The sequence below is a fragment of the Cygnus olor genome, chromosome 17, assembly GCF_009769625.2.
Source record: "Cygnus olor isolate bCygOlo1 chromosome 17, bCygOlo1.pri.v2, whole genome shotgun sequence".
NCBI lineage: Eukaryota > Metazoa > Chordata > Aves > Anseriformes > Anatidae > Cygnus > Cygnus olor.
The window spans coordinates 3,409,399-3,423,018 of record NC_049185.1 but is presented as its reverse complement, the minus strand read 5'-3'; the positions used below and the strand labels follow the sequence as shown (position 1 = coordinate 3,423,018).

The following is a 13,620-nucleotide window of genomic DNA, read 5'->3' as shown; positions in this document are numbered from 1 at the left end:
CCCAGGTTTAAGCTCTGTGCCCTAACAGGTCCACGCAACCCTGGAGCTGTTTGCGTTAATGGTGGTGGTCTTTGAGCTCTCCATGAAGATGAGGTGGCTGGGCTTCCACACCTTCATTAGGCACAAGAGGACGATGGTGAAGGTAAGCTGTCCCTCTGGTCGTCTTTGTTCTCTCCCTCAGCACCTCTGAGAACCAAAGAACCGCAGTAACTGCTGGCCTTTCTGTAGCAGCATCACTTAGCCACATGTCCCAAAGCCAAATGGTTTGTGTGAGGTTTCTAAGCTCTGGGAGATGCAAATAAATGGGTGGTCGGTGAGAGCTTTGCCTTTCCCGAAGGAGACCGCAGCTGTGCCTCTCATTAACCCCCCCCTTTTTTTTTTTTTTCAGACTTGCGTGCTGTTTGTGCAGTTCATCGAGGCCATCGTGGTGCTGGTGCGCCAAACCTCGCATGTCCGCATAACGAGAGCTCTGCGCTGCATCTTCCTGGTGGACTGCCGCTACTGCGGCGCCGTCAGGAGGTGAGCGGTCAGCTGGCTGGGTCTTCTGCTGTCACACCTAGGAATAGGTGGAGGAAAAGCACGCTTTTGGTTTTTTTCCCCTTCCCACCTGGAGGAGAAAATACGCAAGTTGTGCTTTATCCATATTTTCTCCTTTTTCAGAAACCTGCGACAGATCTTCCAGTCCCTCCCACCGTTTATTGACATTCTTCTCCTCCTGCTTTTCTTCATGGTGATCTTTGCCATCCTGGGTGAGTTGTGTCTACGGAAATATGGATTTATGATGCTCTCAACCAGTTGTCCAAAAGCAGCACAGACATGAACAATGAATATAAATCTGATCAGATTCGGGGTCCTGCCAGGATCTTCCACCTATCCCACTTCACCCGCAGTCACCAGGAAGGCAGAATGAAATAGAGATAAAACATCTAGGAGATGGGTATTTGATTTTGTAGCAAAGATCCTTTTGACCTCTTCCAGTTTGATAGTTTGATGAGACATATTAGCAATCACGTATGGAGAAGGCCTTACAGATCCTCTCTTCATGGTGCTTTCTGGTTGCTGTGTGACTTTGCTCTTTGAGAACAGACGCTAGTCACCACTGCTTGAAATTGAAACAGACTCGTTGTTCTTTTCCACGTGTCTTCTCACCTCTCCTCTCCGTTTTCTTCTAGGTTTTTACTTGTTTTCTCCTAACCACTCAGATCCGGTAAGTATCGCTTCACCTTGAACAGAAGCTTGAGTCCCAGTTTGACCAGTTAAGAACCAAGTATTGCTGTGCAGACGTGGCTTATTTCTACATGCTCGTTAGCTGGTGCTGGCAATGGAAAAAGCGCGGGGGCCGTGGCTGACGAGGCTGTTGGCAGTGTTACTCTGGGTCAACACCTGCTGGCAGGGAAGGCAGCGCATGGGACTTCTTCAAAGAGAGGAAGTCCCACAGGGAACTTTCAGGTAGTTGTTCCGTGTTCTTGGTGCCTTAATTCAGGCGGACGGGCCACCTGCTGCTGTCCCCAGAGGAGGGAGTTACTTGGGTGGAAGCTTGGCTGTTTCACACAGTGGCTGTCGAAGTCCAGCAGCCAGTAGTTCCTTTTGTGATGAATCTATAACTTCCTGGGAATGTTACTGCAAAAATGCTTAGGTTAGCTTTCAGTTGTTTTAACCCTTCACATGCCATCTCAGACCTTTAAAAAGGACCAGTGCTGAAGTACCCTTTTCCTAGGAGGCGTCAGGGAACTGTGGAAGTGCCTGTATTCAAGTGTTGTTTTATCAAAAATAATGTTCATTTTTTTTAACAAAATGTAACTGTGAAATTCTGCTCGCATTTTTATCATGCGTGTTTTTTTTCTTTCAGTACTTCAGTACTTTAGAGAACAGCCTCGTGAATCTCTTTGTACTTCTGACCACTTCAAAGTAAGTTCTGAGGTAGAAAAGGATGTCTCTCCCTCTGTCCCAGAAGAAATCTAGCAGAGTCCAGACTTTTTCTGCAGAAATGGTCCGTCTCCAAACGTGACTCCTTTCCCCTGCATGAGAGAGATTTCCTGGGTTCGCCTGCCTGGGAACAGCTGGTACTTCGTTTTGTTTTAGGACGCTGTGACCTCAGATGCAGAGTTATCTCTAAGCCACTCGAACGCTTCATCACTGCGAGGGCAGTAAGGGGGAGACAGCTTTATTAGGCCTGGGTCCAAGAAGGGAAAGTTTCTGTTTGTGCTTCTTTGTCAGCCGACAGTTTGCTGTCGTGAAGTAACTTCCTATTCCTCTGCTTCACTTCCACTATCTAGGAGAGGGGGGATAAGGACAGTGGGTAAATATTGATCTGCTGTCTGGGAGAGCTCTGGGGATTAGGAAATTAGCAAAGGATGGAATAAATCTTAGGGTGTCATGCTGTAGTACTTCTACACCGGGGCTATACTGCTGTCATTGTTACAAGCACAACCCGTAGCCATGTTACAAATCCCCTTGGCCCATTTGATTTTCGGGATGTGCAGGAAATGTTCTTTCTTTTCCTTTTATCATGCCTCAGTGTTCTTGCTGCTCGTTGCTAGTGTCATGAGAAGCCACGGGTCTTGCAGAAATGTGTAGGTCCATGGATCTGGGTGCACACATCCGTGTCTTGTGCTTTTGCCTACATGGTGGGGAAGCGTAGCATGACCTATTGGGGCACTTAAACTTGTGTCTTTTGGATGCAGTTTCCCTGACGTGATGATGCCATCTTATGCCCGGAACCCTTGGTCCTGTGTCTTCTTCATAGTGTACCTCTCCATTGAGCTGTACTTCATCATGAACTTGGTGAGTGCCCTGCTGAAGCACTTGACTTCCCTCTGCCTGAATTTGGAGTTCATTGCTCAAGTCTCCCTCGTTCCCAAGGGTGCTCTATAATAACCTGAGACCCTTTGGCAGAATAATTGTAGAAATGCCAGCTTTGCTGCAGATAGGAGTCTTCTAATGTTTGACCACAAGGAAGTGAACTAAATCACAGAAAACAGAATGATATTATTATCCTTCAGCCTTTGTCACATTAATATCATGCTTGGAGTGACATACTTGGTTGCACAAAATTTACTGTCCTTTCCTGTCTTAATTATTTATCATAAAATGGCATTTTATTATCTGGGCTTGCCTGAAATGCTTTAAATCAGTTTGAAAGGGAATGGAATTGCTAAGGATGGCAGGACTTGAAGAGTGCTGATACCTGCAGTGTGAGCGTGGCTGCTGTGCTTGCTCTGCTTCATTCAGCATCCAGAGCAGGGCTGAGACCAGCTCAGGTGAGGATGTGGGCTGTGAAAAATGGGTTGTTGAGGGATTCTGCATCCCAAGGCAAGTGATTTGTAATGGGCTGGGATTTCGCTGCTGCTGTGCTAGATGGAGGGTTAGTTTTGATATGTTTGCCAAAGCTCTCGTGGAAGGATGAGTCCAAACAGCAGCCTTCAAAACCTGCCTCCCAAAGAGACTGGGGCATTTTTAGCAAATCTTTTGATACTATTTTCTGTTAGCATATGTGGGATTTATCCTTACTCTGAAAACCACTAGTGAGTGTTAGGAGACCAGAAATATCTGGGCCTCTTCCAAACAAAGGAGTGGATCAGTGTGTGTGCAGTGTGCTTCCTGATCTTTTTTTTCATCCTTATGGTCGGTGAGCCCTCACTACCTCTGTTCTGCTTCAGCAGGAAGATTCCTCTTGCAGCAACGCCTCTCCTTGCCTCTCTGGACTGGATGTTCCTGCCTCTTTGAGAAGCTTTTGCTCAGGTAGCTGCACAGAATATGGATCAAAACTTGATTTTCTCTCATCTCTTCTTTCCGCAGCTTCTTGCTGTGGTGTTCGACACGTTCAATGACATTGAGAAGAGGAAGTTTAAGTCTTTGCTGCTGCACAAGCGCACGGCCATACAGCACGCCTACCGCTTGCTCATCACCAAACAGGTACCGCGCCCTGCGGGGACTCTCAGAACAGCCTGGGGTGTGCTGGGACGGGAGCTCAGATCATAATCACCGAGGGCTACCGTTTTTTCATTTGTCCAACTAGTTTTTAATCTCTTTCTGGAGGAAAAAGTAGCCTGAATTTCAGCCCCAATGTGAGACCATGGAAGTGCCTTGATAAATGAGGGAAGCTTGTCCTGGAGTGCACGTGGTCATTGATTTCTCCTTAATTTCCCCCCTCAAGCGTGGGTCACTTGAGTACTTGCTTCTTGAGCACCAGTACTTAGAGGAGGGGTGGGTTATGCATGTGAAGGGACGGTTGAGTTGCTTGATACTGCAGGAATAAATGGTGGAGACAGAATTAATTCATCTACAAACAATGCTTTAAGGAACAAAGCATTGGGGGACAGCGTTGGTTTCTTGGTTAACTTACGGAGCAAGAAGAGAAATAAGGCCCCAAAAATAACTAACTTTCCTCTAGTAAATTGGTTCATGGTTAGGGCACATTTGTTATATTAGCACTTTCTGAGGAAGAGCTTATAGTCTGAAAATTATGCCGGTGATAGAGCCAGTTAGAATATCTACTGTCCTCTCAAAGACAGTAGCTGAACTCTGCTTGGGATGTCTGGCTGGACAGTTTTCACAGGGTGGGGCAGCACAGAACAGCTCTGCATTTGTTTGAGGGTCTGATTTGCCAGGAGAGCTTTCTGATCTCTGTGTTCTGGGATAAAGGCAGTATTTTAAAGTAATGGTTTAGGGTACTTTTCAGGCATAGTTATAATGGCATCTTATGGTAATGTGAAAATCCTGCTTAAAACAAATTCAGAGTGAGAGTTAAATGTTTGAGTGTGTACATGTTTCTGTCTGATGTCCCTGCTCATGACATTTCCTTTTTTTCTAGAGGCCGTCTGGAATTTCCTTCAAGCATTTTGAAGGGCTGTTGCGGTTTTACAAGCCTCGGATGTGCACCCGAGAGCGGTATCTCACGTTCAAAGCACTGAATCAAAGTAATACTCCATTACTCAGGTAGGATGGTCTCACTGCTGCGCCCTGAGCAGGGATGTTGCTTCACACTCTGAAGCTATCCCTCAGAGAGGATGGCTGAGTTTATGGAAGGAAACTGGTCTGGAGTGTGGGAATAGAGTTATGTGCCTGAAAAGATTTCTGTTGGGGAATTAGGAAGCTTGGAGGGGTGGGTGCCCTGAGAAATGAGGGTTTTTCTGCAGGGGTGATGGAGTTCCTGCATGCCCTCTTGTGGATACAGCGCTCTGCTGGCAGTCGCCAGGCATCCTCTGTTTCCCACTTTCCCTGCCAGAACTGAGGAGTGGGAAATTGAGGAGCAGCATTAGAGCCTGCAAGGAGCATTTCTTCACACAGTGCAGCCTCGCAGCTTAACAAGTTTTTGTTATTCCAGCAGCTGGCTGTGTCCCCTAGGGTTTTGTTAATTAAAATCTGGTTCTGCTGGTGCTTTCAGGACTGTCATCCTCTGCGTTATGAGGCAGAGAATTACCATTCTGGTGGGTGGGTGCAGCTAACTCGAGCCAGCATGGAAGTAGAGGGAATTAGAGCAGGAGACCTGCTCTCTCTTTTAATTTGTTCTGGCCACAGACAGGCTCAGAGCGAACGTTTCCCATGGAACTGGTGCTGATGCTTCTCCTTCAAGCCAAGTGCCATGGAGACATTGAAAATGGCACGAGGAGAAGGACTGAATTCTTAAATTTAGGCACCTAACGACACTGGTAAGAGTCTGAGAATTCCAGCATCCGTGCTTTCAGACACCTAAAAGCATGCAGTTCTGGTTACTGCCAGTCAGCAACCTCTGGCCACACCAAGAAGAGGTCAGTGTTGACTTACTAGCAGTGGCTGCAGCTCTAATAAGGAGTTAATAACTTCCAGGGACTTTCTGTTGATGGTGCCTGGCAAGGATGCTTAAGGATGTAATCAGCTCCAAGGCTCTGATCAGATGCTTCTTTCTGTTTTGCAGTCTAAAGGATTTTTACAATTTCTATGAAGTTGTTGGCTTAAAATGGAAGGTGAGTATTAATTGGGTGGAGAACGGGGGAAGTGTGTCGGGGAGGGAGAGCAAAGGAGGGCACTGATCAAAGGGAAGGTGGGTGAGAAACAAAGGCAGTCTAAAAGCAGGTGATGGGAATAAGGTGGGTCTCGATCGCTGTATTTTTTGGATGAATATAGCTTTGACTTCTTTTGATTGTGGCTGTTCTGCTTCCAGGCAAAACGAAATCGCGAGCACTGGTTTGATGACCTTCCCCGGACAGCTTTCCTTATTTTTAAAGGTACAGGTTGGGGCTTAATGACAGCATGTATTCAACTAAAGAAAAGCTTTTCTCTATAAAGACAAGGCTGTCTGAAGGGACTTTTGATGTACCTGTGCTGAAATGTCCAAGGCAAACAGCTTGAGTGGAGGCCTACTAACCAACTCTGTATTCAGAGCCTCCAAGGGAGATTTCTGTACACGCTCCCTGTGCTCTGAGCCAAACCCCAGCTTCCTCAGAGTAAGACACCTCTTAGCAGAAGCTCTGTGGTGAACCAGACCCTGAGGTCAGGGAGGGCTGTATTCCTTTTTCAGCCCCGAGGCTAGCTCTGATGTATGCGTGCTGAATCCAGCAGGGTTTGTATGGGTTTGTTTCTCCATGTTCCGGGCAGTGACTGTGGAGCGGGATTTGTTTGCAAAGAAGCCACTGGGTCCCGGTATGAAATTGTAGCGCTCGTACAGATCAAGTGCAGCTGCTAAGGAGGGGGAAGGAGATGTGAAATAGCCATCGGTGCAGTCTGCCTTGCAAATGTGACATCTCCCATGTCCCAGGTTTCCTGATTGAATGTAGCCACTCAGAAATAAGAACACCAAAACCAAAGTCACAGGTATGCTGGTGGGAAGCAGTTAGCAGCATCCTGATCCAAACACACAGCTGCTGTAGGAGCCCTGTGGATCTCTTCTAACGCACTCAGCCCTCCCTGACAGTGTGTGTCGTTTCAAACATGGGCAGTGCTTCGTCAGCTGTTTTTACCTCTGTCCACGTCACAAAACTAGTGCATAGAGGCAGGGGGAGACATCTAGATGGTTAAGGATAGCGAGGTCATTGCCACTAAAATTCTAAACCAAATTTCACCTTGGTCCCAAGAAGTAAAAGTTTCCGATCTACTGATCTGCTTCGCTTCTGTGCTGAGGACTGATGTGAAAAACATCTCCAAGGGGAGGATAGAGGAAGCTGTGTGTGAGGTACGGAGGACCGCTTTAACATTCGTTTTGTTGTACTTTCCTCCATGCAGGCATCAACATCCTCGTGAATTCCCGCGTGTTCCAGTACACCATGTGTAAGTAGCAGCAACAAACTCTCTCTCTGCCACGCTCCCTCGACCTCATGGGTCAGGGGCACTGTCTGTGCTCAGCCCTCCAAGGATATAGCACGGTGGGGTCTGGTCTTTGGTCTGAGCTATGGTTCCTCTACAAAATTTGGAATTTGGGTGGAGAGGGAGGGAAAGCGTGCTCACACTGACAGCTGCTGCAGCTCTTGCCGTGTTGAGTCTCCTGCAGAGGCTCGTTGGTTCGCTTCTTCATAACGTACTTGTGGGCTGACTGTGTAGGGATCGACTCACTGCGTTGGGATACGTTGGCGGTTAGCTTTCACAAGCCTTGAGGTTTTTATCTTGCAGCCGAAGGATGCTGGATAAGGAACTGCCTTGCCAGGCAGCCTTCTTGTTCTGTGTGCACTTGAGAAGGTGTGAGCATTGTTGCTGCTGGAGGGATTGCTTGGCAACTGCTCTGCCTGGGAGAACGATGCTGTGCCCTGCTTCTCTTGAGGAAGAGGGGTGCTTACTCGTGGTGCTCCTCGTTATGTTCTACATGGTCTCTTCCTACTCAGTAATTTGGAGCTTTTTGAACATCGGAGGAGACAGATTTCTATAAATTAGGGTGCTAAGCTAGAGAGAAGAGAGGAGACGAGGACATCTGAATGAAAAGGGTAAATCCTGCACCTTCAGCTCTTGAGGTTTGAACACTGGGGAGCAGCAATAGATCCAAGCTGATGGGGGCTTTGCATTGTTGAGGGCCTACTGGTTCTCAAGATCTTGTTCCAGAACTAGGATGAAGCTGAAATATTTTGCCATGTTATTACTTGTGTATAAAATAATTCTTGGTGAACAGATGATTGAGCATGATTCTGGTCATTGTTTTAGTTCTGTTTGCTTTAGAAGACAGCAGTAGTGCATCCGTTTAACAGCCTGGGAAAAGCCTGAGTAGAAAGTTGTGACTCTTCCAAGTTATAGGTTCAATTTGGTAGCTGAATTGGAAACACTGCTGCTCGTCCTACATTGTACTTTTTTTGTTAGCCTAGGAAGTAGTAGTCCTCTGATCCAGGAGTGGTTTTGCAGTGGATTTTTACTTTGTTTTCCAGATACTGTGGTGGCTGTGAATGGAATTTGGATTCTTGTTGAAACCTTCATGCTGCAAGGTAGGAAACATTGCAGCTTGCTGTCTTGACTATGATGCTGGGTGACTGAATGAAGGGGAGGCTAGAAGAAGTTCTTCTTGTGTCTTCCAGGAGGGAATTTCTTCTCCAGAAACGTCCCGTGGAGCTACATAGTCTTCCTCACAAGTAAGCAGGTGCCACCCAACAGAGCAGTCTCATTTCGTAATGAGTTGGGAAGGGAATAGGCAGCTCTGTTCCCAGAAGATTGTTCAGTTTGAAGTAAAAACAGGTGTACGGACTCCATCTAGAACGGTCCTGTGCCTGGCAGGGATTGTCAGCATACACACAGACCCACGTGAGCGCTGCTGCACTGCTCTACAGCTCCCTGAGCTGCTGCAGCCAGGGGTGCCTTTGTGGTATTGTTTATTTTGTTCAGGTTTTTAACATGCACGCTTACAGAGCACTGCCAGGACAGAGAGGGCAGTAGATGGCTCCTCTTTGAAAGGATCTGTCCCTGCAGGTCAGGCCTAGGCTGTGGGATGGATGCTGGATTTGTTCCCCTGAGATAAAGGAAATACCCAGGCAGGCCTGAATTTACTGCACAGCTCTCTGGCCTTTTGTGTGGGAGCTTGTGCCTGAACATTTACAGCTTGTTAGCCAAGTAACTGCTTTGTAGAGTGCCCTGAAGAGAAATCACCTTGAATACAGGAAAATGTGTTGGTTTCGAGGGAAAATGTTGCCTTTGGCATCTCACCAAGATTAAGGTCCTGTACTCAAAGGACCATGCATCTTATGCAGAGGGCGAGCCTTTGCACAAGCCCTCCTTGTGATGCTGCTTATTTCTGTTCATGGCTCTCATCTCGTTTTACAGTCTATGGCGTGGAGCTGCTCCTGAAAACCACTGGGCTGGGGCCTGTTGAGTACCTGTCTTCAGGCTGGAATCTGTAAGTGTGCGCTGACACTCCGAGAGGTGATGAAAACTGAAATGTTAGAAAGGCTGGCTGCTGAGATGAGTTCTTAGGCCTGTGGGTGAGGCTTCTGGGCTTGGCCTTGTGCGTCCTGTCAGGCTGGAGTGGCACCGAGTACCTCTTCTCTGCTGAAATATTAGTGATATATCACTGATTCCTTTTTTTCCCTCTTTTTATTTCCAGCTTTGACTTCTCAGTCACCCTGTTTGCATTCCTGGGGCTGATGGCGCTGGCGTTTAACATGGAGCCGTTCTACTTCATCGTGGTCCTGCGACCTCTCCAGCTGCTGAGGTGAGACGGGGAGGCTGTGCGGGGAGCGCGGAGAGCAGGTGGGGAAGAAAACAACCAGGTTTGTTTGCCATCGGTCCAGCTGGGCACTGAGCTCCTTACCAGGAGGGGGCAAGGATTGCTCTGTGGGTACGTGACCATGGCACGACCAGGAATTGTAGGGTAATGAGATTAGCCAGCACTATCAAAACCCAAGATAAAATCTTGGGATGGGATATGAAACCCCGTGCTTTGGAGCTTAAGCTGATCTCTAATAGAGATCAAGGGATTTACTAGGGACAGATTATCCTGTGTCTGCCTTCGTGGGGTTCTTACACCTCCTCTAAATTGTCTGATGCTGTTCAGAGAAAAGCTCTTCTGTGAGGTGAGGCGGTCCCAGCCACTTTAATAATTTCTACTGAATTACCAGAAATTACAGTTTTCAAAGGATACTGTTTTCTGGGGTGAAGTACAACCTTGCTCAGCTGTATCTCACCCTTTAAGCAAGGCTGGGGCCTGTAACCTCTCTGCAGCTCAGTGAGATGGGTCTGATTAACCCGCTCTTTTTGAGCTGTTACGGAGATCCGTGGCTCTCAGATGCATCCGTCAAGGAGAACGTAAAGCATTTGAGAAGCGAAATATTGTTTTATTAAAGGCAAGCTAATGTAGTTTAGCTCTTCAGTGAGGATTTAAACAACACTTCACGACACTCGAAGGTGGGGGGGTGGGAGGGTGGAAATGCTTTGGCAGGGGAGCAACAGAAAACCTACGTTTGGCAACTGTGCTGCTCTGTGAAGGCCGAGGGATTTGCCAAATCTGAAATTAGCAGGCACAATGTGTTTTTTCTTTCATCAATTTTTACTGGGTCGTGGGGTAAACACAGAAAAGCTTGTGTCTAGGGAAAAGAGTGATGAATCCTAACCCTGTGCATAGGACTAGTTTGGGCTCTTACAACTTTTTTATATATAAAAAAAAAAAGCTATTTATGCTTCACGCTGCGTAATAAGATGTGGGCCTTTCCTTAAGATTTCTTAATCCTGTAAACCCTTACTTGGATGTGCCATAAACATCCAGATGAAGCAACAGGACATTGTCAGATGAACAGAGACCACTTGAACTAGTGTAGATTGTGTGGATTTACTGTCAGGAAACCTTACCTGATCATTAACCTGGGAGATACAGAGAACTGTGATACTCTTAACTATTCCCAACAGCTTTCAGTGCATAGGTTAACTTTTCTGGCTTCTCCTTTCAGGCTCTTTAAATTGAAGAAACGCTACAGGAATGTCCTGGACACCATGTTTGAGTTGTTCCCCAGGATGGCCAGGTACTGACTTACTCTCTTTGCCCCCTCTCTGCCTGCTGCTGTCCAAAGATTAGTGTCTAGGGCTGGAATCAGGACGAGGACCTGCCAAACCTTCTAAGGGTGTTTGTGCTCAGACCTGTCGATTGATTGTTGCTTGATGTGCTGCTGAGGCCGCAGTGTGCTGGTAACCTTCCCATTTTTTGGAGCATCAAGAAACCCTCCTGGGATACCTCTTTTTTTTTTTAATGTTAGGAGGATGACTAAGAGTTGTTGTCGTCTAGTTTTTCTCCCCCAGCTTTTAGTGAGAGGGGAGACCTGTGTGGGAGGAACATTGGCACAAATATGCTCAGCCCCGGCTGTCTCACTGTCTTTGGTACAGCCACTCTAGAGCATTATTGTTAAATGGTAGGGCATTGGAAGGAGCTTGGTGGTCGAGTGTTAGCTAGAGAGCCTTATTCTTGGTGCTGTCCCTGCATCCAAGGATGTGGAGAGGGCAGAACCAGTGTGTTGTGGTTTGTTTTTTGTTAGAAAAACTGTGGAGAGAAGTTTGCGTAGCTGAATACAAACTGGGAGGAAATTCGGGCTGTTCTCTAGTTTCTTAGAACATCTCTCTCTCTTCAGTGAGTGGCAAGCTCCTTGTCCAAGGACTTCATGAATGAAAGCACAAAGAACTGCCGGGCAGTGCTGGCAGAGGGTGGTCTGGGGGTTTCAGTGCTGCTTCCCATCTCTTAGAAATTCCCTCCAGAGTAACTAGCCTGTGACTGTGTTTTCCCTCCCTTACTACTGTGTTACTGAAGAGTTGCTCTTTGTGGTTTTTGCCTCCAGCCTAGGTTTAACCCTGCTGATCTTCTACTACTGCTTTGCCATCGTCGGCATGGAATTCTTTGCTGGTGTGGTCTACCCGAACTGCTGCAAGTGAGTACTGCAAATCCGTCCCCCCTGCAGTGGGTTTGGTGCAAAGCCAGTAGTAGTGCAGTTACATCCCCAGCTGAAGAAGGGGCTAGAGAATGGGTCTGAACGGAGCTCTGAAGCCAAAGCAACACACTGGGAAAATTTAGGGGAGATGCTTCGCTTCTCTAGGTAAGACTGGATGAAATTACTTTCACGCTGCACTTGGAAAGGGAGAGATTTCTGTGGAAGATTTGGCTGCTTTCTGTGAGATCTGTAGTTCACCTCAGGCGGTTGCACTGGTAGAATTTTTTCCAGGTATTGTAGCTGGGAACTCTTGTAAACATCTGCTCTAGAGTAAAATTGAGATTTTCATCTACGTGACACCAGAGTTGCTGTGCCAGATGTGTTACATATTTAGACCTCACTTTCTACAAGATAAATTCACCTGGTCTTGGAAGCTGAGCTGTTCTGTGCCCTTTGCGTCTTAAATGATGGCAGACCACTTGGAAATACCAGGCTTTAAGGCTGTGAGCCAAGGAGTCTGACTAAAACATTCAGTTTCTCTGGTCTAATGTTTCCTGAATGATTACCAAGACACCCTGGGCTTGTGCTGAGCTGTGAAGGAGAGAGGCTCTTTCTCAAAGAAAGAGGCAAGTGTTGGCCAAGAGGTGGAAACTACCACCCAATTCAACACCTTCTAAGTGTTTTGGTATTTATTATCCTGAGATTTGTTTTCCATCTTCTCTTCTCATTCTTTGTCCTGCTTTCTCCAACCAGCACAAGCACTGTTGCAGATTCCTACCGCTGGGTGAACCACACGGTTGGCAACAAGACGGTTGTGGAAGAAGGCTATTACTATCTCAACAACTTCGACAACATTCTGAACAGCTTTGGTAAGGGCAGCTTTGTCCATAGCAAAGACTCTTCCTTAGTGCATCTGTGTCCCTGCAGAGCTGGGTGGCAGGACTGCAGTGCCTGGGACTCTTACGGAGAGATGTCCTAGTGCATTTTGGGCACTCAATATTCTTCTCTTCCTTTTTTGGACAATGTCAGCTGAGTCATTGTGTCTTGTCTGCTTGCTTTGCAATAAAGTCGTCTCTTAAAAGACAGTGTGAAGCAAGCAAATCTGTTTTGACTGGTAATCAGACCAGGCTTCCAGAGTTGTTTAAGGAGGTCTTTAGGTTACTACTCATCCAAAGAGCCAGCAGTAATGCTAATACATTTCTTTAAGTCCACTGGTGGAGATTGATTTGAATATGGTTACTCTTCATGACTTTTCTTAACGCGTGAGCAGAGGTGCTTATCTCCTGGGGATTTCAGAGGTCTCCGTGCTCTGTTGTGGAAAGGGTTAGGTCTGTTTCTGATTCTTAAGAAATAAAGATTAAGCCATGCTCCTGGTTCTGTGGGTCTAATCCCCTTTGTCGTAAGTGGGAAGATGCCAAAGTGCTTGCAGTGATGAGGGCCTGCGTTCTGCATCTGGATTTGCTGCCTGTATTGGAACTTGCCGTCTTGCCTCTGTTTTGTCTGTCAAATACCTTGTCCAAGATTCATTCTAAAACAAGCGAGGTTGGATAAAGCAATTGTCTTTATTTTTTCTCCATTGTCTGCAGTCACCCTGTTTGAGTTGACGGTTGTCAATGACTGGTACATCATCATGGTAAGTAAACCTCAGCTACCTCGCCTGCCAAAGCAGCACAGGCTCTTGCCAGATGAGCTAGATCTTTTCATATTATCACTGCTCTCTTCTCCTGGCGTTTGGAGAGGGCAGGATTAGTCACCTGCTGTTGTTAGGTGTTTGTTGCTCTTGATCACGGGGTGATATTTGACCTCTGTGACATGCTACCAGGCA

General features: G+C 46.9%; 1 protein-coding gene across 5 annotated transcripts in view; it reads left to right on the top strand.

Moving 5' to 3' along the window:
- The window catches only part of TPCN1 (two pore segment channel 1), a 42,584-nt gene that overhangs the window by 21,919 nt on the left and 7,045 nt on the right, over positions 1 to 13,620 (top strand). For all 5 annotated transcript variants that reach the window (XM_040577218.1, XM_040577219.1, XM_040577221.1 and 2 more), the window contains 19 exons: positions 29 to 142; positions 389 to 519; positions 661 to 749; positions 1,173 to 1,207; positions 1,850 to 1,908; positions 2,685 to 2,784; positions 3,799 to 3,915; positions 4,814 to 4,938; positions 5,897 to 5,945; positions 6,143 to 6,206; positions 7,201 to 7,245; positions 8,325 to 8,381; positions 8,472 to 8,525; positions 9,211 to 9,283; positions 9,491 to 9,598; positions 10,830 to 10,901; positions 11,706 to 11,795; positions 12,549 to 12,664; positions 13,382 to 13,428. In XM_040577218.1, coding sequence (XP_040433152.1) covers positions 29 to 142; positions 389 to 519; positions 661 to 749; positions 1,173 to 1,207; positions 1,850 to 1,908; positions 2,685 to 2,784; positions 3,799 to 3,915; positions 4,814 to 4,938; positions 5,897 to 5,945; positions 6,143 to 6,206; positions 7,201 to 7,245; positions 8,325 to 8,381; positions 8,472 to 8,525; positions 9,211 to 9,283; positions 9,491 to 9,598; positions 10,830 to 10,901; positions 11,706 to 11,795; positions 12,549 to 12,664; positions 13,382 to 13,428 — 1,545 coding nt within the window. The remainder of the gene's footprint in view (positions 1 to 28; positions 143 to 388; positions 520 to 660; positions 750 to 1,172; positions 1,208 to 1,849; positions 1,909 to 2,684; positions 2,785 to 3,798; positions 3,916 to 4,813; positions 4,939 to 5,896; positions 5,946 to 6,142; positions 6,207 to 7,200; positions 7,246 to 8,324; positions 8,382 to 8,471; positions 8,526 to 9,210; positions 9,284 to 9,490; positions 9,599 to 10,829; positions 10,902 to 11,705; positions 11,796 to 12,548; positions 12,665 to 13,381; positions 13,429 to 13,620) is intronic.